This window comes from Protomyctophum parallelum (genome assembly GCF_964188405.1).
Source record: "Protomyctophum parallelum genome assembly, chromosome: 11".
Lineage (NCBI taxonomy): Eukaryota > Metazoa > Chordata > Actinopteri > Myctophiformes > Myctophidae > Protomyctophum > Protomyctophum parallelum.
This window is the reverse complement of record NC_139707.1, coordinates 6,293,111-6,319,452: the sequence shown is the minus strand read 5'-3', so window position 1 is coordinate 6,319,452 and position 26,342 is coordinate 6,293,111. Positions and strand designations below refer to the sequence as shown.

General features: G+C 42.6%; 2 protein-coding genes across 2 annotated transcripts in view; one reads left to right on the top strand and one right to left on the bottom strand.

Annotated features, from left to right (window-relative positions):
• Positions 1-26,342, bottom strand: part of LOC310866480 (5-hydroxytryptamine receptor 2A-like) — a gene marked incomplete at its 3' end in the record, with an annotated part of 55,279 nt that overhangs the window by 2,166 nt on the left and 26,771 nt on the right. The window contains exon 3 of the mRNA XM_083776101.1: positions 11,938-12,138. Coding sequence (XP_083632227.1) covers positions 11,938-12,138 — 201 coding nt within the window. The remainder of the gene's footprint in view (positions 1-11,937; positions 12,139-26,342) is intronic.
• Positions 1,085-2,194, top strand: LOC310866368 (kelch domain-containing protein 3-like; the record flags this gene model as incomplete). The annotated part of the gene is made up of 1 exon (XM_083775977.1): positions 1,085-2,194. The coding sequence occupies one exon, from the start codon at positions 1,085-1,087 to the stop codon at positions 2,192-2,194; it is 1,110 nt and encodes a 369-aa protein (XP_083632103.1).

Below are 26,342 nucleotides of genomic sequence, written 5' to 3'. Positions count from 1 at the left end.
CAAGGACCCTGGTGGTCTACTCTACTCGATGATGATGTATTGACGTCACGACACAATGCCCCCCCCCCCCCCCCCCCCCCCCCAGTGAAGGTCAGACTTTACACTTGTTCCGCCCACTTCGAAAGTTATCACCCGATAATCACCAGTAGTTTACTTATCACTCGAATGCAATCGAGCCAGCATTACTACCGCCGAAGCGAAAACATTGTGAAACTGACTTGTGTTGCCGTTTAAGACTGATATGAGTTTAGGGGACTTACGTGGCTGGGTAAGACTGATATGTGTTTAGGGGACTTATGTGGCCAATAAGACTGAAGTTATTGTTAGATTTAGGCCACGTCAGACGTCTCCGCGTCTCCTACTCCAGAGCCAGTCGGCTTCAGGCGAGCCTGCTGGGCGGCTGTGGCTCAGGAGGTAGAGCAGGTCGTCCAATGATCCCTGGGTCGGTGCTGGCGTTTCGAATCCCGGCTCCTCCTTTCCACATGTGGAAGTGTCCTTGGGCAAGACACTGAACCCATTACCTCCAATGAGTTGGTCGGTGTGAGCTTGCTACCATTGGTGTGTGCATGTGGGAAGTGAGGACGCTGTCGTTGACTGTTCGCCGCTTCACCTCCCAATATATGAATGAATGCACCATTGTAAAGCGCTTTGAGCACTTGGAAAATGCAATTCAATATTGCTGGCTCCATTGCATTTGAGTGATAAGTAACCTACCGGTGATTATCGGTTAATTTTCATTCGAATCCGCTACTTGTACTCTCCACCTGAACACAACATACAAGCGGACACAACATACAAAAATACAACATACAAAGAACATTGGACAAATGATCACATTAGACAGTAAGCACCCATGCTGGATAACAGGAGCCTCTACTCAACATAGCTCCAGAGCTGCCTGGGCTGGAGTTTGCCATATTGGGAAGATCAACAGGCTTCGTTGATTGGCCAGCCCAACACTCCGGCTTTGCGAATTGGCCAAGCCTTTCGTGACGTTTGTGCTGCCGTACAAATATAAGAGGCTTTGCGTGCATTCGCATGTTCATTAGAAAAAACAACATATTTGAGAAATCCTCCTGCATCCATGTTGCGCTGGGCGGTGCATCTGAAAGGAGGACCAATAGAGACCCACTTTCATGCCCCCGTTTCTGTCGGGCACAAGGTGTACTCGTTTGGGGGGTACTGTACGACGCAGACCGACATGTACATGGGTGTGCACGTCTTCAACACAGTGTCTCTGCGCTGGATGGATTTGCCTCCAGTGACAGCCGGAGGAGAACATTCACCCGAGGTCCCCTCCATGCGCTGGTACCACACAGCCGTGTTGATACGAGGTATCATCTACATCTGGGGCGGGAGTACATACACAAACTACACAAATGTGCTTTATGCATTTGATGTCGACACCCACAGGTGGTTCAAGCCCAGGGTTTCTGGAACTGTCCCAGAGGCGAGGTGCTGCCACTCCGCCTGTGTCTTGGGGAAAGTAATGTATATCTTTGGAGGTTCTTTGGACGATAGATGCACCAATGACATTCACAAGTTGGACACCACCGCAATGATTTGGACTTTGATTAATACCAGAGGCACTCTGGCACCTGTTACGGAATGTCACTCTGCCACTATCATTGGGAAAAAGATGTTTGTATTTGGGGGACATGGGCATGAGTTAGACTGCAACAACATGACAGTGTTTGACACAGAGACCAACCACTGGCTGAGGCCCCAATCTTCTCAATTGTTTCCAGAAGGACGTGAGGGTCATTCCGCCTTTGCTTACAACGGAGAGTTGTACATATTCGGTGGCCATACGAGTTTTTGTCCGGACCAGGAATTCAATGACTTTTGGAAATTAAATCCGGAAACCTTCTCCTGGAAAAAGGTTGAGCCCAAGGGGCAGAGTTCATGGCCGTCTAGGATGTGCTGTTGCATGGTGGGAGACTGTATGGTCCTCTTCGTCAGAGGAGCCAGGCCCAACGACCTGTACATCTTAGACTTAAGTCCTAGTTTTAAGACCTTATGTAAGCTAGCAGTTATTCAGTACGACCTCGAGCAGTCGGGGCTCCCACACGACATCAAGTGGGAACTGTCCGCCATGACTACCAGCAGCAACACGGCAGAGAGCAAGTTCCAGGCAGTGGAACAGAAGAGAGGAAAATGTACGCAGGCAATGGAATGGAAGAGATGGAAATGAACGCAAACGTGGAGACCTTTGTGTTTTTGTGTTATTCTAATGTGGTCTTTGATACTGACAGAGGGTAATCATCTATAATGGCATTTTGGCATTTGGCATTTTATTTAATATAAGTATATTTGTTATTTTTCATTGTTTCATTCTCTGAGACACTTCAGCTAAAGAGGTTGACTGGTATTTGCATTTGGATCTGTCGCATGACAACATTTCACTAGTCAAGCCAGACACAGCAGCACACAGAATATCACCGCACCGGCAGGTGACCCCGAGGTTACACACGTAGACGAATGAGAGGATAGACTAAACACTTAGTTATACACTATGCATTTGTCTGCCTTAATTTGTTATTGTTGTATTGTTAATTTAAAGTTGTGGCGCTACCACTTAAAGTCTGAAATATTTATAGTTCCTGTCCAAGTATGGGCATTAAAAGTAACACTGCATATTTAAAACGATGGGGAGAAATGTGTAAATAACCTAAAGGTTCAACATTTAATAACAGAATGTAGTTTATGGAAACAATAATTGTGTTGGGTTGTTTTAGGTAACAATCCATTAATTTAGTCTTATACAGGGTTAATTTCATCGAGGGAGCAGTGTTGTAAGTGTTATAAAAGCTCCAGAAAGATAATTATGTAGAAGGAACGGGAATATAAGTTCCAGGAAATCATGAGATATTAGGACGATCTTCCATTTTGAGATTGAACACAAGCATCTTTACAGCCTAGCTTTATTCCAAAACAAATGTAATACTGAGGTAGAATTATGTGTCATAGAAAGGTATATATATATATATATGCATTATTGAAACATTTGAATATTCTCATGGTGGGTATGGGTAAAAGGAATCTCCTGGAGCCTCCTGACATGGAAGTTGGGTGAGAGAATTTAGTTTTTGAGGGGTGCTAGCCCTTCCAACGTAAGGCTTTTCAAATGACATCATATGGCAGCCAAGTCTATGTACTTTTTTAATGTTTGTTTAGACCACTGAATAGAGCACAAACATTACCAGGCGCCCCTCACTTCACATGAGTGTGATTCTTTTTTTATATATGTATGCAATGCATTGCTATTTTATTTTGGAATATTGAGGAATACTTGATTTTTTTTGGAAATACATATTGAGGAATACTTGCATTTACTGGAAATACGGAAGCATTTTTTTATTTAATTTTATTTTAAACTGGGATTATACTGGAATTATCTCTGAAACAGATCAGGGGATCGGTTTTATTTTTTATTTTTATTTTCTATTTTTTTTGTTTCATTGTAAGTCCATTGAAATGGCCTTTTGGATTGCTTGATTGAATGGTGAAGTTGTTTGATTAATTTGGATATTTGGAGTTATATAACAAAATTTGTATTTTTTAAATTAACTGTATGCGTTTCACTTTTGTCTGTAATAGAACAAAGTAGGCTATAAAATACTGATGCAGGTATACAGGGTCTTTTATCTGTTTAAATATAACACAGCCATGATACAATAGCCTATATTGTTATATACGCTATATAGGCACTTTAACAATAAAGTGATATTGTTAGGCATTTTTTGGATTTGCGCATGGATTGTCCAATCCAATTCGTATTGTCCATTCCAATTTGCATTGGACAATAATGTATAACCTTATATTTGAGATATTTAAATTATGATTATTTAAACAATTAATCAGTCTTTATATACTAGATATTTTACTTAATAAGAAATTATTTGGATGGCTGCAGTAATTCTACTTCTACTTAACTCACCTCACCTCTGTCAATATTTCCTAACCCCAATCCTAATCATGTGAAATTCAACTAAATTCAATCCAAACCCCCCCAAAATGCTTTCCCTCCACCAAGAATATAAGCAATGTTTGCCATTTTTGAGTGGTGCAACCACTCCAAGGAACAACAATGTCTGTGTTCACCTACCTATGTGTTCACCTATGTGACTATTAGTACCAGTAGGGGCGCTGTTGTGCCAGAAACAGAGAGAGATAGTGCTGCACTGTTGCCTGCTAATGAGAGAGAGAGAGAGAGAGAGAGAGAGAGAGAGAGAGGAGGGGGGTTTGCACCACTCAGTTCACACGGGTGTGATTTTTTGTTTTGTTTTCATCACAGAAAAACATTTGACATTAACGTAGCGTCCGTGCCAGTGATGCGAGGTATTCAAATGCATCTGTTCTCAGAACTTTGCCGTATATAGGATGTTAACCCATTCTGACCTGAGATCAGATTCATACGAGGTTTCCGCCGGACACACACTGGTCTGATGAACCCATTCTGACCTGAGATCAGATTCATACGAGGTTTCCGCCGGACACACACTGGTCTGATGAACCCATTCTGACCTGATCAGATTCTAAAAATGTCAGTCGTTCTTCGATTATTCAAAAATAGCAGACCTACAAGCTCGTAGCGCGCCACTCGGTGGCGCGATATGAGCTTGTAGATCTGCTATTTTTCAATAGATAAAGCATAACATGATGCTGACACCAAAATGGGTGCCCGGTCAGAATGGGTTAATGGGTCCTAAGAAACCTCTATAAAACACTGCTCAATACTGACAGCCGCTCAGCAAGTGGGTTCATGAATGTATGTACAGTATTATTGACAATATTTTAGGCCAATAAAAAAGACTATATACCAAATGTCCCACTCCACAACCCCGACTGCCGGACGACTATGTTGTAGATTGAAGATACCACTTGAGCTGGATGAGGGTGGGTTAAGGGTTATGTCTACACTGAATGATGAAGTTGCATGCATGCGTTTGTACTAAAAACAAAGCTTTACTTGCCAAGTACATCTTTCTTTTTGTCTAATTCTTTGTCTATCTATATGTTTTGTAGCAAAAGTCTACAATTTAACACAATGCCCTGAAATATGCTCTCGTCAACTATTGAAAAGAAACACTGGAAAGAAATCCATTTTGATTCAGTGTCCCCACATTTGTTTTGATTGATCTTCTTTTTGAGGGGCGCTAGCCCCTCCTATACACAGGTTTAATGTTTGTCTTTAGTTCAATGTTTGTTTTGTAAACGCCATTGACAATGAAGGGAGAATTTACCTCATAATGTAACTCATTACGTCATATTGACTCTTTATTGTTAATGGCGTTTAATGTTTGTGTTGGCACCGTTTGTTTTACATCACCATTACGTCACCTAATCAACATTAATCACATTAATCAGTGTTCACATTGATTAATCATTAATCAATGTGAACACTGATTAATGTGTAATTAATTCATTAATTCATTATCATTAATGTGATCACATTAATCATTAATGTGATCACATTAATGATAATGAACTTATTTATATAGCACATTTCTAGACGGAGTCACAAAGTGCTTTACATCAAGAGAACAATAAAAGATCAATCCATGCAATAGCCGGCATAAAAATACAAAACATACATAATAATAAAATAATGACAGTTAGGAAAAGGCTTTAAGATAAAGGTGGGTTTTCAGCAGAGTTTTAAATGTGGATATTGATTTTGCACATCTTAGGTCAGTAGGAAGGGCATTCCAGAGTTTGGGGGCCTGGGTTGCAAAGGCCCTGCCGCCCTTAGTGACAAGCTGAGCTGTAGGGGACTCCAGGAGGGTCTTGTCTGAGAGTGACAAGCTGAGCTGTAGGGGTCTCGACTCCAGGAGGGTCTTGTCTGAGAGTGGGCGCACAGGCCTGTAGGGTTCCAGCATGTCAGAGACGTAGCTAGGCCATTCAGGGCTTTAAAAGTCACGAGTAATTTTTTTTAATAAATTCTGACGGGTGTGATTTTTTGTTAATTAGCCCTTTGGTTTTTCAGTGTCTGTTTTCTCAACCACTGGGTTTAAGCCAAACCCGAACCTACATCCATTGTAGTCTCCGTCCTGCAGTATGGAATTCTATTAGTGTGCTGTAAAACAAAAAGCATCAGTAGAGTATACTGTAAGTGCATCAGCAGTTCACATGAGATCCATTGGGACCTTAGTGAGGCTTTAATTGCATTGGCTTTGTTTTTTAATAAAAAATACTTTTGTTTGATGTTGTTAGTGCAGTATTCCAATTTGTTGAACGGCAAAATCATTTGGTGTATATATGAATGTATGAATGTGTAAAGCAAGTGCAAGGTAAATAATTCTCACTTTGCTGTTAATCAGACTTGGGGCCGTCCCGGGCAGCTAGCGTAGCCGTGTGGGCACCTTGGCTGGTAATCCAGCCTGGCAGTGTGCCGCGGGTTCGACTCCCGATCCTGACTGTCTTTACTGCGGGTCACCCCCCCCATCTCTCTCTCCCCATTTCATGTCAGCCTACTGTATACCTATCCCTCTGTAAAAAAACAATAAAGGCAAAAGCCACAAAAAATATATCTTAAAAAAAGACTTGGGCCTTATTTTGACATTTTCTGGAAAAGCCAGTCTTGATTAACTACTAATAAATAACACATTTACATAAGGGGGAAATAAAGGGTGTGCCTTTATTGATAGGAGATAGACGGGGAGAGAGAGACTGGGAATGACATGCAGCAAAGCTTGTCGGGCTAGGGATTCGAACCCGCGACACATTGTCAGGCACGCGTCTATGTGTTATGCGACTGTGCGCCTGAACCGCGAGGGCAGCGCGCCCCACATCAGGACCCTGGTTCTGAATCTCATTGACAGGAGAATAATCTATGTATACAATTGAGAAGAGCACAGCCTTTATTTCAGCCTTCACCTATTTTTTATATTTTTCTCATGGAGGGATAGAAAGTAGGCTGACAGGAAATGGGGAGAGAGATGGGGGGGGGGGGGGGGTGACATGCAGTAAGGGCCGTCGGGATCGGGAGTCGAACCCGCGGCACACTGCCAGACTGGATTACCAGCCAAGGTGCCTGGACCGCTGAGCCACGGCCCAGGCCTTGAATCCTGCCACAAAGCAGACCAGAGGTAGAAAACTGTCGTTCCCTGATGTCATTTGGTCTTGTCCGTGAATGTCAAGTCTCCAGGCTTTCTTCAGGACATGTATGACACTGATTTACTACGACACTATGGCATATTTGGAGTCCAACTAGTACTAGTGGTTCTCAAGTATTTTTTTTTACAAGGACCCCCTTAACTCTGAGAGTGTAAAAATGGAACCAAATGGGCCTTACGGGTCCATTTGGTTCCATTTGTACACTCTCAGAGAGCTACGGTCATTCAGGGCTAGCTCTCTTTGTCTCTGTTTCTTTTAATATTATTGTCCACTCCTTTTGTATGTCCGTGGCAAAACAAAAAATATATATATTTTGACAAAAATGTCCACCACAAGGATAGTTGTCAAGGATTTTCATAGTTCTGGATCAGTCACAGTGTCCAGGTATTCTGCCTCTGGTATTCTGGTATTCTCTGTTAGGGCCAAATAGCTTTCCAATTTGCTGTATTTATCAAAGCACAAGATTTCTTAAAAAGTTCTATACCTTGAGTCAATGTCACTGTGGAAGGAGGTAAAAAGGTGGCGAACTTAAAAGAGGGTCCAAGGCAGCTCTGTCCAGTTCAAGTAGAAAACAATCCTTTATTTCATTAAAAGGGTTAAAAACACGACCAACGCGTTTCGGCCTACACGGGCCTACAACTTGCTGTATTTATTGTTTTGTTTTACCATTTGATTCAGTCCAGTGGGGCTTTTGTCTGCTCTGAGAGAATAGACTAATAAACAATAGTTACATTATGCTTTTGTCTGCCTTAATGTCATTGTTGTATTGGTTCATTTTAAGTTGTGGAACCACATAAAGTGTGAGGAAAAATGTATACATAGTTTCGTGTCCGTGTTCGTTTCGTGTATGGGTATTAGAAGTAACACAGCATATTTAAAACAAGGGGAAGAAAGTCTCTCCTTCTCTCCTGCCAATCTCTTTGTTTTTTGCTCTCTTACGCTGTTGGAGTCGCACGATTAACACTAAAACAGTGGTTCTCAACCAGTGGTCTGGGGACCACCAGTGGTCCTTGAGGGGGTTCCAGGTGGTCCGCAGCTAAATGATGGAGAGTTGGTAACCAAATGGACCCTTACGGGTTCATTTCGTCTAATTTTACACTCTCAAGAGTCAAATTATTGTTAAACATCTGCATTACTTAATTTACAAGAAGTCTACACAATTAGAGAATGTAGAAGAATTGTTATTTTGATCAATGTTTGCCTTATCACTCCTATGATACCAACATCAATACAGCATGGAAATATGGACATCTCTGAGGGTCTGAGAGAAATATGCAGAATAAATAATGGGCCTTGATATGGAATGGGTTGAAAACCACTGCACTAAAACAAATCACTGCAGAGGAACGATAGGTGTTACCTGCTGCTGACTGGAGTCTGACTGCGTGACAGAGTCCATTATTATATACTCTGTCAGCACAGAGGCCATTATATTATACTCTATCAGCACAGAATGCATTATTGTGCTCTGTCAGCAGCAGTGTTGTTTTTGGCTTTTTTAGTTTTAGTCGTCTTGAATAGTTTTCACTTCGTTTTAGTCACCTGAATGAAATGTGTTTTGACAGGCCTTGATGTCGTTGTAATGACATATTTTACACTTTGGTTGCATGCTGAAAATAGCAGATCTACAATCTCGCAGCACGACACGTTGTGAGATTGTATATCTGCTATGTTCAGCATGCAACCCAGCATAAAACTGGATCTCTTGTCCACTAGTCCCTTCCTAACATTTTAGTCTAGTTATTTGTTGACGAAATTGTCAGTATATATTTAGTCTTAGTTTTAGTCATCATAGATGAAAAAAGGTAGTCGACATTTTTCGTCGTAGTTTTAGTCGACAAAAACAACACTGGTCAGCAGCACTGCGATAGTCCAACAGTGGATCTGCCACGGCAGACAGCGCTCCAAAGGCAGACAGCGCTCCAAAGGCAGACAGCGCTCCAAAGGCAGACAGCGCTCCAAGGCTACATCTGTGTGTCCCATTCCGGTTGCAAAACAAAAGTAGACATGGTGACAAAAAAGTGACTACATAACCCAGCAAGCCAAATGACGTCCTCTGACTCCTCTGGTGACGTTCAGGACTCGGCCAGATCCCAGCCTACATGGGGATGATCTTTACGTTCAGGACTAGGCCAGATCCCAGCCTATATGGGGATGATCTTTACGTTCAGGACTCGGCCAGATCCCAGCCTACATGGGGATGATCTTTAGGTTCAGGACTAGGCCAGATCCCAGCCTATATGGGGATGATCTTTACGTTCAGGACTCGGCCAGATCCCAGCCTACATGGGGATGATCTTTAGGTTCAGGACTCGGCCAGATCCCAGCCTATATGGGGATGATCTTTACGTTCAGGACTAGGCCAGATCCCAGCCTATATATGGGGATGATCTTTACGTTCAGGACTAGGCCAGATCCCAGCCCATATGGGGATGATCTTTACGTTCAGGACTAGGCCAGATCACAGCCCATATGGGGATGATCTTTAGGTTCAGGACTAGGCCAGATCACAGCCCATATGGGGATGATCTTTAGGTTCAGGACTAGGCCAGATCACAGCCCATATGGGGATGATCTTTAGGTTCAGGACTCGGCCAGATCACAGCCTAAATATGGGGATGATCTTTAGGTTCAGGACTAGGCCAGATCCCAGTCTAACTATGGGGATGATTTTTACGTCTGACTTGATCTGGCCCCAATCGACACGTCACCGATTTTCGGTGTTTACGGACCAAATTCGGTCCGCTTCAGTCAGTTTCAGCGCAGTAGTTTAGGTAGGAACCAAAGTTCTCTAAGGTGAAACTATTGTGTTCTGAGTGAAAACTAGACCTACTGTATATTAAATTGTTTATAGGATCAATACAGGTAAATGAATACATGATAACCCTTCCACAGTAGTAGCTTTTTCATATTTGTGATTATTTTGCAGTATGTTCCTACATAATGCTTCATTTGCCTATTGAAAAATGTGAAATTTGTAATCTGCGGGATACTGCGTGGGGGTCCGCGGATAAGGGGGGTCATTGCTGCGTGTGGTTTATTTTCAACTTCTATGCCTGGTTGCTGGCGTCAATTTCCACATGGCTAGTATGACGGGCGGTTATGTTGTGAGTCTTCTTCATGGCGTGCAGACTATGGGACTATGGGATGCAGAGTTGCAGAATATTCCCATAGGTTGTTGCTGGAGACAAGGCATCCAATCAGCAATCAGAAGTAGTCGGCAGTATGGTTGCCAGTGTAGTCAACTTTGTCGTGTAAGTCGTGTAAAATAAGCTAACCAGCCTCCCAAAACCAGCCAAGCAACTGTGAGGTGATGAACTAGCGAAGCGTGGCGGGAAATCTGCGGACTAGGCAACCCAAAATGTCGACTAGGTGTCGTTCTCTTGTAATTTGTGGTGTTGCAAGTTTCAGACCTATTCATAGACCTGCTGTTTGCTTTGCAATCAGCAGGTAATTACAGTAACTTACTGACAGCAATTCAAATTAAACCCAAAACCTGTATAGGCCTACTGTATTTTTACAGTTCATTTTTCTGTAATGCTTAAGGGGTCCTTGACATGAAAAAGGTTGAGAAGTTTGATGTCTCCCTGGGACCCAAACTATTGCAAATAGCCTATCTACAACACGTCGATGTGTTGTGAACTTATGTCAACATAGCTAACATAAAAAAGTCCCAAACCAACAATGCATTTTGTCCAATTAACTAGTATGGTTCATGTTGCCAACAGAAGTCATAATTATGACTCCATTGTTCTACATGATTTAACATTTGCAACGTACACGTGGGTATTGTACTTTTCCCGGAAACAGAAACCGTATGAAGTGGCAGTGACAGATTGCTTTTTGGGTCTCCGTGCCAGGATGTCTTGGAGAACAATCAGAGGCTGATTGTTCCCTCGCCTACATGAGAATAATTTGAAGTCACAAATGTCACTTGATTCTTAAACAAACTGCAGCTTATGAGAGCCGACATGAATAGCTAGCTCTCTCTCTCTCTCTCTCTCTCTCTCTCTCTCTCTCTTCTCTTATTAATGCTGGTTAGTGGGCCGCAATTGTCTTCTCTGAGTGGAATACGATTTGCATATACATCATACAAGCTGTGCACTCATGGTACTGTAGTGTACACACTCGCGCGCGCACACACTAGTGAGTAGTGACATACTGTACACACACACACACACACACACACACACACACACACACACACACACACACACACACACACACACACACACACACGGACACACACATGGACACGGACACACGGACACACACATGATATTCTATGGCCTCTACTTTACTTTATTTTATTTATTTAAGTATTTGTTGATTTATCTGTTTCTTTAGAATAGATCACTGAAAGTAATTTCTTTGTATATTTATATTGTCATTATATGCCCTGTGCACATGTTTATGTTGCAATTAGTGTAGTTTTAGTCGACTGAATATCATAAGATTATACTAAATTTAGTCAGAAAAATCTATATTTTGGTGGGTCTTGATGGCGTCGCATGCTGAAAATAGCCGATCTACAAGCCCACAACGCGTCCCAGCATGGCACGTTGTGCAGTTTTAGATCTGCTATTTTCAGAGAACACCAGAACACAAACCATGAAGAAAATGACTTGTCTTTTAGTTATCTTCTCCACTAGTCGAACATTTTTCATCACAGTGTTAGTTGACGAACTCAACACCGACACATGCGCATGGCCACACACACACACACACACACACACACACACACACACACACACACACACACACACACACACACACACACACACACACACAAACACACACACATGCTTGTGCCCTCACCCACGGATATGGTCCAGACGGCCATGATCTTGACTCGTGCCTTGGTGTGCGAGTTGAAGCGGCTGTGGTGCAGCGGGCTCCTGATGGCCACGTAGCGGTCCAGGGAGATGGCGCACAGGTGCATGATGGACGCCGTGGAGAACAGCACGTCCAGGTAGATCCAGATGGGACACAGCTCAGGGGGCAACGGCCAGCCGTAGCCTGGATGAGGAGGGGTGGGGGAGAGAGAGAGAGAGAGGCTGTCATATAGGCAAACCTGTCTCCCCAGAGAAGACACCCATTGCACTGCACACGGAATGAAGTGGAAACTTACTGAGCTACATTTCCTAACTGTCTGCCCACTGTACCAAGACATCAGGGGTAGAGTGGCCGGTATAGAGCAGTTGGATGGGAACCATGAGGTAACACCTCATGAAGGAAGTAAGGAAGAGGCCCAATTTCTCTCTTTGTGACAGTTATAAATGCAATCTGAAGGTGAATCCATAAGTCCGAGTTTATTTTAGAAGAGTATCAAATCGGCTTCCGAAGTTAGTGGGAGGGGACTTTTTCTACAAAAAAATGCCACAAATCATGAACCAAACGTCCAATCCACCCCAAATTTGAATCGGATGTCGCGGATGGTTTAATCAACCAAGAGCTAAAAGCAATTCCATTTTCATCCATAGGGGGTGGCGCAAATGCAAAAAGTGCAGAAAAATGTTAAATCCCCTCCGAATTACTTCCACATGAACACAGGGGTGACTTGACATTGTAATTGACTAGCACAGTTAGTGGGAGGGGCCTATGTAAGCATTTGCGGCAACCACACTTCTTCTAAATTGTGACTTTTCTAGTTCAATCATGAAATGATAGATCAATATTTGACAGTCCAATACTGCCATAACAGTGACCTAGACGGTCACCCAGAAAGACATCAGGACAGTTTGGTACTCTATAGTCTATGGAACCTGCTGTTTGGACTCAAAGACGCTCTTTTTTTAGTTATTAGTACCCGTGAAATTGCTTTGTCTAGTTATGAATCCACAGCCAGCCGGCACAGGATGCTGCCGGCTGGCTGTGGAGTCATAACTAGACTACATTATTTCTGAAAATAATGGGAGGGAGGGAGAGAGGGAGAGAGGGAGGGAGAGAGAGGGAGAGGGGGAGAGAGGGAGGGAGAGAGGGAGGGAGAGAGGGAGAGAGTGAGAGACTGAGAGAGAGAGAGAGACTGAGAGAGAGACTGAGAGACTGAGACTTGATCCCAACTAACCCTTCCCTCGGGCTTTGGGCATTTCCTCTGTTGTCTTCTCAACGTGCACAGACTTCGGGATAATCAGACCAGATTACATTTTCAAACCAAGGTGACATTTTCAATACGGTTGAGCTCTGCCCCCTTGGGTTGTACTGTGTTTCAGTGTTTCAGGTTTCGGGGCTAGCAATTCGCTGCTTGTATCCGCCTTTATTGTCCCAGAGCAGCATATATACAGTTTCACAGTCTGTTCAACAACAAACGCATAACAACAATATATACAACACAACATAAAGACATAGTAATAATGCACCTAGAATCCCCAGAGTACACAAACAACAGAACAGCGAGGCATTGTAAACTATTGCTGCAGCATTTTTATTTTATAATAATGCTGCAATGGCTGAGTGGACAAAACCCCTACTACTAAAGCATAAACTTTTTCCCAACTCAAAGTTCCGTAACTCAGTTCAGATGGCGTGTTTGTAAAGTGATGGTTCAGGGTTGGCCAGTTTCTTTTACCGAGTGCTATAAGTAAGCGTGTGATGGCTTTACCACGCACATCAGAAAGTGTGGCTGCATGTGGGAAGGCCTGCATGAGGAAGTGACTAATATCATTACATTATCGCTGTATGATGACGTTGTATGATGGCATTGCATGATGGCATTGTATGGTGGCGTTGTATGATTGCATTGCATCATGGCATTGTATGATACCAAAAGATACTGAACCGGATATGGCACGCCATCGACCCTCACCTGAGGGAGAACAATCTCGGAAAATAGTTTTCCAGAGGGGAGAACTACCGTAGCCCAGCTCTATATGACTATGGAACTCTGACTGGTATTTCGCAGTATGGAAACAATACCAGTCAGAGAATCCTTTATACCAGAGAGTTGCAGAATAGGAACTGAGTCGAGCATAGACTATACAGTTTATATCTGTAAATAGCAGATGGCTGGCTCATGAGGAGGAAGCCCAAAAAACCCTCGGTGAGGCCTTTAGGAGGGCCATTATAATCCACCACTTCTGAATGAAGTGCCTGGTGCTGGGAGTCTGGTGCAACGCACAGGTCCTGGGCCTGGTGAGACGTAGGAGGGGCCCGGACAGGAGTCAACCGACAGAGCCTAGTCCTTCCACGCGCCAGAATCTGGTTCTCTCAGTCCTGGCATAGTAGTTCCGGAGCAATGGATTGTGTGGCCTTGGTCTTTCCCTAATGGGTAGCTACTGGGATGTAAGTCGGGACTTGATCACCCCGACTGGGTCACCTGAGTGAGGGGTATGATGTTGCCAGACCCATAACCCCGATGACCTTGGGATACATCACTGAGGATACGTCCCAGGTCCATCCATGCAATTTTGTTTTTGATTGGTTGAATATAGCTGAAAATAGCTGCAGCTCACAACATGAGAATAAAACGTATACGCTTCACTCCCCCCTCATGTTATTGTTCCACAGTCTGCGGCCACATGCAGTTAAAATGCACTGACAAGTTATTAGACACCACTTTGTGGTCTAATGAATGTAAATGTTCAAATTGGAAAGGGTTCCTTTAAGCTACTTTAAGCTAGATGGGTCAAAACAGATTGGTAAAAAATAAACGACATTTTAACACCCCTGATGAACATAACACCCCCGTCCCTCACAAAACTGTTGTGAGGGACGGGGCTGTTAACTTTGTCCCTCCTGGCATTAACCCAGAAATCCCACTGTCTCGTGGCTCATATATCTGTGCATTTCAGTAAGTCTGCTAAAATATATAGGCTACCAGTCCAGGCCAGCTATGATTCTAATGAAAATAATGTAAAAAAAAAATGGAATAAAAAAAACTTGCTTGAAGAATACATTGCTTAACCTCTCAAAATGCTTCAAAATGCAAAACACAAATAATAGCTAGGCTATAGGCTATGACACATTTTAAAGGCGCAGTGAAACGGAAATGGTGAACAACATGAAAATGGTGTTTCCACATGAAACACCGGTCTGAAGTTTCTGAACCAATCAGAGCGTCGCATCCCTTCAGGCGATGGGACGGTAGCTAGGGACGGTGGCTATGCTATACGCAACACGCATGGTGTCTGTTTGTTTACCAATCAGATTGTCGGCCAGCTACACCAGTTTACTGTTATGTGGCTTATTTCTACCCTATAATGTTTTCGGATACATATTTTAGCGTGATGATTAAGTTGAAACCGAGTAATACACTGTCTGGATGTTATATTGAATGGGAATAAAAACTGAGGATTTCTGTAATCAATAGCAGCTGTGCTGGATGGAACGGGTGAGCTTCATTGTTATTGGCTTTTATCGATGTGTATCTCTACACGTCATCACGCAGCACGTTTTCGTTTTAATAAATAAATAATACAATCGTTTTTATGGACCTTTGATATAAAAACACACAGAAATGAGAATTTTCAATTTTTTTTGGCATCCATTGTTAGGTATGCCCATATGATGACCACGGATATGGTCTAAAAGTGTGAAAAACGTCTTTTTCATTTCACTACACCTTTAACAGTTCATTGGGGTTTTCCTCTCTCTCTCTCTCTCTCTCTCTCTCTCCTTTTTAAAAGGCATGTGTTGATGGCAGACAGTTGAAAAACAGTATAGCAGGGACACGGTCAGTGGTATTTATAGACTTGTTTACTGATGGCAGCCTCGTAAAAAAGCTCATTATGAGGTGACCACACTGTGCTAATAGGGGATGACTCACAGTGGCTGAACACGTGGCTGAGCCATGGGTCTTTAAAGCCAGTGTCGTATCTGGGAACCATCGTTCTTTGCATATCTCATGTTTCTCAAGGCAGTTCGTCTCAGAGGCCTGTCTTTGATATTTAAAGTCAAGGTGTCGTTGGCCTGTTCACATGCCTTTTGTTTAAGTCCAGATCCTGGGTCACACCTAAGGAAGTTAGCATGCTATTGTTTCAACCAAGAGGCCAATTGATTAAATCTCAGACGTCACTCTGTATGCATTTCTATGCCACTGCCCACTGTTGATATGTAAAAGTTTAAAATCCCTCCCAGAAACAACTGTTTGATGTTAAACTGCATATAATGTCTGTAAAATACAATGTTAAGGAGGTCTTTTAGCAGGCCGACCATCGCAGGTGGTTAGTCTGTCCGTGTGCTCCCGTGGCACACAGGCCACGGGGGAGCTGATGCTATTCCGTCACTCTGGACTCTGTTTTCTGATTGAATAAATGGTCAACTCTACACTTCAGCTCATCTCTGCCTGCGTGTTTTTTCATCCGATCGTTTGATGCCATTGCCTGGTACTTTTCCTGCAGTTTGCTATTTAGTATAGAGAAACTCATTCAGCCTTTTGTCTCTAGTAGTTTAGTTAGTGTAGTGGGAGTAAAATTTACTTCACCAGCGTCACAGGCAGCAACAAGCATGAGTGCACTCTAGTCACCACCGACCACCAGTGTTGATTCCGTCGTCGATGCAAAATATTCGTCGTCTGGGGCTGGGCACCTTTGCTGGTAATCCAGTCTGGCAATGTGCCACGGGTTCGACTCCCGATCCCGATGGCCTTAACTGCGTGTCACCCCCCATCTCTCTGTCACCCCATTTCCTGTCAGCCTATACTGTATACCTATCCCTCTATAAAAAAATAAAATAAAAAAGACGAAAGCCACAAAGAATATCTTAAAAATTGTCGGCTACCGTTTTTCACTGATCATATGTAGGCTAAGAACCTAACAGTGGAATATGTCTAATAATATAATGAAACTATGTGTATACACTATAGAGTGAGAATGTTATCTAAGTCACATAAATTGAGCCTTTGGGGCAAGTGCTACGGCAAGTGCTACGGGCTAAGATGGAGTCGTTTTTAATGAATGTTCTCCCAGCTTCCCTGTGTTGGCTGATTGGCTCAGTAGAACGCGTTGTGACATCACTCCCAATCTTCCGCCGTAGCCTGAAAACCCACCTTTTCAGACTCCATCATGACCCATAGCACTTACCCTAACCCCTTAGATAGCATTTCTGTTGGCTTAGATAGCATTTGATACAGACTTATAGCATGTTATGTAGACAGCACTATAATTGTATTGTATATAGTCATAGCACGCCATAGTACATATGTATAGCATAGTAGTAAATATGTATAGTTTATATGTATAGTGTTTCATGATAAATGCTTTTATGTGATGTATTCCCATGCTTTTGTTCTTGCTTAAATGTAAGTCGCTCTGGATTAAGAGCGTCTGCTAAATGCCTAAATTGTAATTGTAAATTTGTCAACGTGCACTCATGCCCCTTAGGGTACATATCTATGAAACAGTCACCCTTTCTTGCACAACAATTTCTCATAATTAGAGCTCTAAATTGGCTCTGAAGCCTTTTCACCCGAAGGAAAGTAATACACCCCCTGTGACACTGTCCGTGACACAGTTCCCGTAAAACCGAGCTACAGTATAATCATTTAATATCGCAATTCATCATCCGATACAATACAAAGAAAGCCGAGAGGGAGACGGTGTCGGAGGGCACAGGAAGGATTATCTACAGTGATTCTCAACCTTTTAAATGTCAAGGACCCCCATTAGATCACGGCTGGCCGTTTTGATTAAAAATATTTATCTCTGGCCTGGGACACCGATCTATCTACACTGCATGGTCGCTGGAAAATCCTACTCTAACCCTGAGAGTGTTACACTCAGTCTGGCTATCCGAGTGGATTAGATATGGATCTCGGATGGTTCAAAACCAAATAACAGGATTGTTGTGATATCCAATCTGTGATCATAGAATTATCTCCGCAAATAATTATGGCCTAAATCTGCCTAAATTCATAGGTTGCCGACTTCATTGCAACCTGATAGGCACGGAAAGGTAAATCCTCGTCCCCCGCTACTTGCGTGCTGTCCAAACGAACGCAACAAGCGCTCCCTAACCCACTGACGTCACTCACTGGTGAAAGTATTTGGGAGGAAAAGGCAGGTTGCATACAGTGGTAGAAAAAGTATCAATAGAACTACTCGGTTACAAGTAATAGTCCGGAATTCTACTTGAGTAGGCTACATATATAATTTATATATTTTATTCAAGTACAAAAGTATTGGCATCAACATTTACCAAAAGTCAACTACTCACTATGCAGAATGTCCCATTTCAAGTTTTCAAATGTATAACATATTTTGCGATGCATTGTGAGCTTATAGATCGGCTGTTTTGAAATGGCCATAATGTATATAGGGCTGTAGTGTCTAATGTATGTTTTGTAATAATAATCAAAGTAACTAGTAACTCAAGTTTTCAAATAAATGTAGTGGAGTAAAAGTACAATATTTGCCCCTGAGATAATAGTGGAGTAAAAGTAAAAGTACTGGGAATTGGAAACACTCCAGTGCAGTAAAAGTGCCTCAAAATTGTACAGAAATCACACCAGTGTAAAGTGAGTGGACAATATTAAAATGCAATTTTGAAAATTGAAATGAAATAAGATAAATGCTTTTTAACCTTCAGATAATGGTCGCATTTAAGTGAGTATATATTGCAATAGCCTTTACATTTCATCTCCAGGCGTGCTCATTCTTTGACCAAATAAAAAAGCAAATCACATTTTCATTTTCAAATCGTACACACGCCATTTTGAAAATGAAAATGCAATGTTATTTGCAATATTATATAAATATTATTTAATGTTATTATATAATATTTATAAGAAATAATGACCTGAAAATGTAAAAGCATTTATCTTATTTTAATTGACTTTTCGTATTTGCCATTTCATTTGAATTTTGGCAGCTTTAAGGGCCTTGCAAACATGAAGCGAGGAACGCAGGCGTTGTTGGATCAACACAGGTCTCCTCATTATTTTTAATTTGTTCTGTATTTATGGACATTTCCTGATGTTTCTGTATTTGTGCTGCCATGGGGATGGGGGGGGGGGAATATATGTCAATAATTGCTTTGAAATTACTATGTTGTAAAGAAAAATCGATAAACATATGTTAAAAAAAACTAAAAAAAAACACAGGTCTGCTCCAGGTCTGTTGAAGAGTTGTTGAAACAACGCAAGCGTAAATAAAAAGCTAAACAGGATCCAGGTCTGGTGAGTCGCCGACGTGTGCACTTAACGAGCACACACACACAACAAATTCACGGGACCACGCTCACGTAAATACACTTGCGTTGTCGCACCACGACTTCTCCGAGCAAAAAAACGCAGGTCTCATTGAAAATGAACTATAGGCACGTTTTATCGCTCCCCCGTTATGCTTCCATACCCATTGATTGGGAGCTAGCCTCGGTACCCAGGCTTTATTTTCCTTACATTTCCTGGTCTAGGTGAGTCGGAGTGGGAGTGAACTACAGTGCAGAAAGGGCGTCGCTTTCCTCCACTGATTTCTACCAGGGAGTGGCGGGGCAGAGTGGGGGGCAGGGGTGGGAGCTCAGATCAGTGAACCAATATTATTCTCCAGCAGTTGCTCCATGGCGCGTGCCTGCCCCTCTAGACCAGAAAGCACGCTGGCTAGGCCAGGCTATAATCGGAAGCTGAACTAAACTGAGAGAGGAGCCTTATCAGTCCTTCTACCAGGAGGGAGATCACTGACTCACCACTGTAATTGTTGCCCTGGTTACAGAGACAGACAGACACTTGATGGTTTAATGGCGCTCTCTCATCATCCTTTGTTCCTTTCTTATCCAGCCCTTCCTATTCCAATTCTCTCTCTCTCTCTCTCTCTCTCTCTCTCTCTCTCTCTCTCTCTCTCTCTGTGTGCAACTTATCTCATATTAAAAGGCCTGCGGCTTTCATTATTCCCCTCTCCATCCCCCGGGTGTTTCTATTCTCGTCCCTCATTGTTTTTAATATAGGCTATTCACTCTCAACGTACAGTATGGATCGATGATTACATACCGTACATACGTAGGTAAATCCCTATACTGTATCTGGTAACCTAATTTAGCTCTGTCCAATTCAATTGACAATTTCTCCTCTGTTCAACATTGAGCTTTGAAGCGCCATGTTGTTATCAATACTTTCATTGTCTGCAGTATAGGCTACATAAACAATACTGTACAGTAGTAGACCAGGGGTGGGAAACTTTGATGATTGATTGATTGATTGATTCTTTATTGCAGACTCAGGGGAATCCATATCACAGTACAGAACAGCAACACAATAGATACAAAGAATAATAATATAGAAAGAAATATACAATAAAAAGAGTTCCACCATATTCAGTTTCGAACATACAGACAAGTTCGCCAATGGTTCCACAGTCTGATGATGAAGAGAGCCACTATAGTTCCACGCTCACTCCAGAGGGCCACTATAGTTGCACATAACAGCATTAAAGACACCAGCCATCCCGCCCATACCCTGTTCCAACTACTCCCTTCCAACAAAGGCTACCAGAGCATCAAATCATGCACCACCCGTCTCAGTAACAGTTTGTTCCCCCTGCAAGCAGTCAGGCATGACTGTCTCTGTATCAAAAAGAGGCACACATGTCCTGCCCAGAAAGACAACAAAATGGAAAACGATTCAATTTATTGCAGCTCTTTGGTTTCTTTCTTCTTTCAGTGAAACCGAACCGTTTTGGTGTAAAAGTGGCACGGTGCCGCGTTGCCCCGCAGAGACGCAGGTCTGACACAACTTCAAACCATGCGGCACCCATGATTCAGCTTTTAATGAAATGCCCCGCGGCACATCACTGCCGCTACAGTGGCACGTCAACATCACTTAACTCCTCAGCAGCTGTCACCAGTTACAATAGGTCTTCTCTGCATCGTAGCACACACGTTGATCTCAAATGAAGGGGAAAAGGATAAATGAGGATAGACAGTTGACTCTGCAGTTCTTTAAACGTATGACATCTACAAAAAGAGTCAAGGTATAGCTCTGGTCAGCTCTAAGGTAGGGGGCACAGTGGAGTAACAAAGTATTTTTCTTCCAGTGGAAATAAATAATTTTCTTGCCAGAATGTGCATTTGTACATGTGGTGGGGGGCTCAGAGTGCGTCCACTGCGGAAAGTAGGCTTTGTAATCACACAAGCCGTCTTTGTATTGGTGAGTAGCAAAAACGTTCTATTTTTTCCCCCCGCTACAGTCGAGAGGCTGGTCTGCATTTCATACGAGCGCAGGAAGTCGAGAGTACCATAGCTCTAAATGCAACGGCATTAGAGCTACACTGTATGGACCAGAGCTATATTCGTAGGGCGGCTGTGGCTCAGGAGGTAGAGCAGGTCGTCCAATGATCCCTGGGTCGGCGGTTTGAATCCCGGCTCCTCCTGTCTACATGTCAAAGTGTCCTTGGGCAAGACACTGAACCCTATATTGCCTCCAATGAGTCGGTTGGTGTGAGCTTGCCACCATTGGTGTGTGAATGTGGGAAGTGAGGACGCTGGCGTCGACTGTTCGCCGCTTCACCTCCCAATGTATGAATGAATGAACCATTGTAAAGCGCTTTGAGCACTTGGGAAAAGCTCTATAAAAATGCAATTAATTATATTGAGTGGCCGAGTAACTTTTGATCTCCTCCTGCTGTCGTCCTTCTTGCTAACTTTTGCTGAGGTGTTGCTCCGGCACCAGATGGTAACAAAAGCAGAACAATCTTGTCATGGAAGGTTTGCTCAGTGGTATTGATTTCTAACCAGACTGTCATTATGTATTCATGAATGGATCGTTCGTCCTTGCATGTGCCTCTAAGGCACCTTGATTAGAGTTGTTCCTCAGCTTAATCACTGCATGTACCCTTTGCGCCCTTAGAGAAGAAGTTTTTTTAAATAAATAAGGACAATTTAAAAACTGGTGTTCCTGGTGGCCTATTGAGTGTTCTATAGGAGCCCTTTTGACCTTGCAGCATAAATGAATGGAGAAAACCAGGCATGTCCTTATTTCTGTATCATTTTTATTAAAGACAAAGGGTTTAGTTACGACAAAAGTGATTGTTTCTGTGGTCACTTGTTGTAAAGCCATTACCATATAAGGCAGGTCACTAATAATGTCACCTGATGAAGGCCAACAATGGCCATTGCGTGGTGAACCTGTAATGGCAGTGTTTTCACAATAAACGAAACGCTGTGGAGAGGACTTCTCATCCTTTTATAGAGGGTATAAAACATGCATGAAATCAATGGGAAATCGAGTGGCAAAGTGAGTTTAACGTTGTTTAACCGATTCTGACCGGGCACCCATTTTGGTGTTAGCATCATGTTATGCTTTATCTATTGAAAAATAGCAGATCTACAAGCTCATATCGCGCCACCGAGTGGCGCGATACGAGCTTGTAGGTCTGCTATTTTTGAAAAATCGAAGAGCGACTGACATTTTTAGAATCTGATCTCAGGTCAGAATGGGTTCATCAGACCAGTGTGTGTCCGGCGGAAACCTCGTATGAATCTGATCTCAGGTCAGAATGGGTTAAAGCAATCAGATGGGACCTTTCTGTCTGGATGTATGGGCTGCCTGTCAATGCCAGAAAGCCGTTTTTTTGCCACTCAGTACAGTAGGTGTTTCCGCATTACTTCCGGGTATGATGATGATGTCACACGCATACCCTCTACTGTATATCAGTGGTTTTCAACCAGTAGTCCGGTGACCACCAGTAGTCCGGTGACCACCAGTGGTCCTTGAGAAGGTTCCAGGTGGTCCGGTGACCACCAGTGGTCCTTGAGAAGGTTCCAGGTGGTCCCCAGCTGAATGATGGCGAGTTGGAGAGTTGGTAACCAAATGGACCATTATAGATCTTTAACTCTTGAGAGTGTAACACTGTAACAGGGTCCATTTGGTTTTATTTTACACTCTCAAGAGTTAAATTATTGATATATGCATCACTTCATTTTCAAGAAGTCTATACAATTAGAGAATGTAGAATAATTTCATTTTGGTCAATGTTTACCTGCTATCTCTCCAAATGTACCACATCAACACAGCATGGAATTGTGAACATAATCTTGTTCGTTTTGGGTCTGAGAGGCTAAATCTCATCAAACCGTGGTCCGTGGCTCAAATGCCGAATGAATGGGAAGGGTTGAAAACCACTGTTTTATATTGCTCAGTATTCTCACATAGCCAGGCAATCAGAGATCTCCACGCACTGATGCGTCTGGTGAAAAGCTAGTCGATGAATGTCCTAAAACTGTCTGGAAACATTTTTTTCAGATTTAAGGATAACTGACTTTAGGCCTGGGCCATGGCTCAGTGGTCCAGGCACCTTGGCTGGTAATCCAGTCTGGCAGTGTGCCGTGGGCTCGACTCCCGATCCCGACGGCATTTACTGCATGTCTTCCCCCCATCTCTCTCCCCCATTTCCTGTCAGCCTACTGTCTGTCCCTCCATAAAAAAATATATAAAATAAAGGCGAAAGCCACGACAAAAATACATAAACAAAGGTATAACTGACTTTAGGGTGGTGATGACGGCGATAGGGTTTAATTTCAAAGCAGTGGGTGTAGGTTTGTTAGCAGCCTTTCTCTCTGCTCTTCCAGGGCATATTAGATTAATTTAGATTTCTGCAGACATATAGACAGGCGGAGAAATCGGACTCTGCGAGAGTGTGTAGGTCAAGAGTTTTTACATGATAAACGGAAAAAATAAAACGTCTCATATTACGTGGAAGGTTGTATGGCTTTAAGACTTATCTTTCCTGACGATGTAGAACCAGAGAGTTTTACTTACTGACATCAACCTATATGCTTAGAGGTTTTCTTATATTTATATATTTATATTAGGATACATTTGCGCGACTGTAAAGACGAAACAGAAGTGGGGAGGAGGCTTCACTTCCACTTTATATTTCACTCGTGATAGAGCTTCCGTTGCGCCAGACTGTATGACGGAAGCATTTGAAAATTGCGAGAGGCAACTAGTCTGGTAACGTGAAACTATACCACCAGTAAGACGCCCTGAGGGCGAGAATTTGTAGCGTGGAAATGCTACAAATGGAAGGTACATACTGTATAGTGTAGATTAGAAGAATTCCAAAATGCTATTAGGCAGAGCAACTAAGCCTTTAGTCACATGACACCTAGAGTGTAGTGTTCGTATTTTGGGGCAAACATTCTGTGAACATTACTGATGTGCAAGAAGCTCACAACAATAAGTCATAATGTGACACACTGTGAGGCTGTAAGTGGTTAGGCCATGTTGAAAGTGTTGTATTTTGGTTTTATGTATATTTTTAACCAATGAATTAACAATAACTTGTGACTAAGTAATGACTACGTTCCCCCATTTTCTGAAAAGTAATGGTCTTGCATACACACGTTTTCCGCGCAACAGCAACAATAATGTTCCAACACTGAGAGGAGAGGAATACATATATCGCGTATTGCTTCAGCTACGTCTAGAGAGAGAGAGAGAGAGAGAGAGAGAGGGGGGGGGGGGAACCTCATGTTTGAATGCATGCAGAGTTGGTCCCAGAACAAGGGCCCTGTGTGAGTCTTCAAAAGGAACAGGAATATGAAAATAATTGAGAGAGCCGAACGGAGAGATAAGAAGGGATGGAAGATGGGGAAATGAGCTCCCAAGAGGGCGTATAGCCACACACACACACACACACAGCACTCCTGGAGGAAACTAAACCACAGGAAATACAGAACAAACCCATGGAGTGGGTGGGCGTCCTCCGAGAATTATCAGAGCATCAACAGAAAAATAAAATACATATCTTTGGATCACCTTGATTTAAAAAATAGATATTTCCCAACTGTAAAACAAAAAATGGATTGACTAAGCAGAGCCATTGAAATCATGCCTCTGAAATCGAGTCAGATTTCTCTTTGCATTTGTATTGTACTGTACGGTAGGCCTACTATGTGTATTGCTTTCCTTTTCTTTTTTTCTTTTTTTACCATTTATTGACATAGACCGTATAGGCAGCTCACATGCAGTCAGAAAAGTGAAACCACCCTCTTATGTTGCTGCTGCTTTTGCAGTTCCCGACACTACAACACTTGACCATATAGTGTTGCTGTAGGACGAAGAAAAAACCCATAAAATGTATGTTCCGTATTGCAATTCCAATGGTCTTCAGCCCTAAACAATAATGGCGGATTTGGCCACGCCTCGAAATACCCACTTGTCAGCTTGTTTCTAAACTTTTTGAGCACCTCTAGCCCCTCAATTATTTTTGTTTTATTTTTAAATTTCACTAAAGGATAGTCCCGGCCTTGAGTTGCATCAACTTGTTTTCAAGGGGGTCTTCAAGGCGCAACATCAAACCCACCACAAACCCACTACATCAGTATACTTAGAGGTTCATTAAGAACAAATACAAATACAACTATACAAATAATTACAAGAAATAACACAATCAATGCAAATAAACAAGTATGATGCCAATAGGGTAATCTTCAAATAAAAATACAATCAGAAACAAGTCAGATGAAACAGTAATGCATTCTTGAAAGTATTAAATTAAGGAATTGATCTATGAGACAATGGTAGAATGTGATTAATTTTGCGGAATAATAATTCCTTGCATACAAATAAGGCCTTCAATCGCAGTGCCTTCGGTACTCTCTATATACTCCCTAATATTTGGACACATTTTCAAGTGCGCTCAAGCATTTGATCAGGCCGCGAGCGGCTCGGGGGAGAGAGTCGGCGTGCATTACAGTATTCACAACGGAACAGCAGAGCAGTGGAGCAGGGCTGCGCAATTCACCAGAGTGTCTGTCAACGTATGGCATGCAGAGTTCACCACCAAGACAACAAGCCGCGGTGACAAGTTCCACAATAATAAGATGACGATACTTGACAGGCTGAAAACACACAAAAAAGGCCTGCAAAAGGAATGACAAGGATGAGTGAAAGCCAATGTACAGAATGCGGGGGAAACAAAACAAAACAGAGACAGCGAGTTTGGACTTTGGCTTGACTTTAGCAAAAATAATGAGATGAAGAGATATAATATGCCAGAAAGTAAACAGACCAGGGGAAAAACTAAACACACTGACCACGTCTGGCGTGAGAGGAACCCTCGTTTACTGTTAGTCGAGACTTTGACGGTAGTGAGCCACAGGACCAATAAGTGGGCTATTATTATTATATAGGGCACAGTGGTGCTGATGGGGATGTAATGTATAAGTGTAATTCGAGTAGCAAGCTTTTTTGTATTTGTTATCTCAAAGCATACGTACAAAAATGAATACTGTAAAATTGAGACGTCAAACAAGGTGGTTCAGCTGCCTGCGGTGCTGTCGGTCGGGTTGGC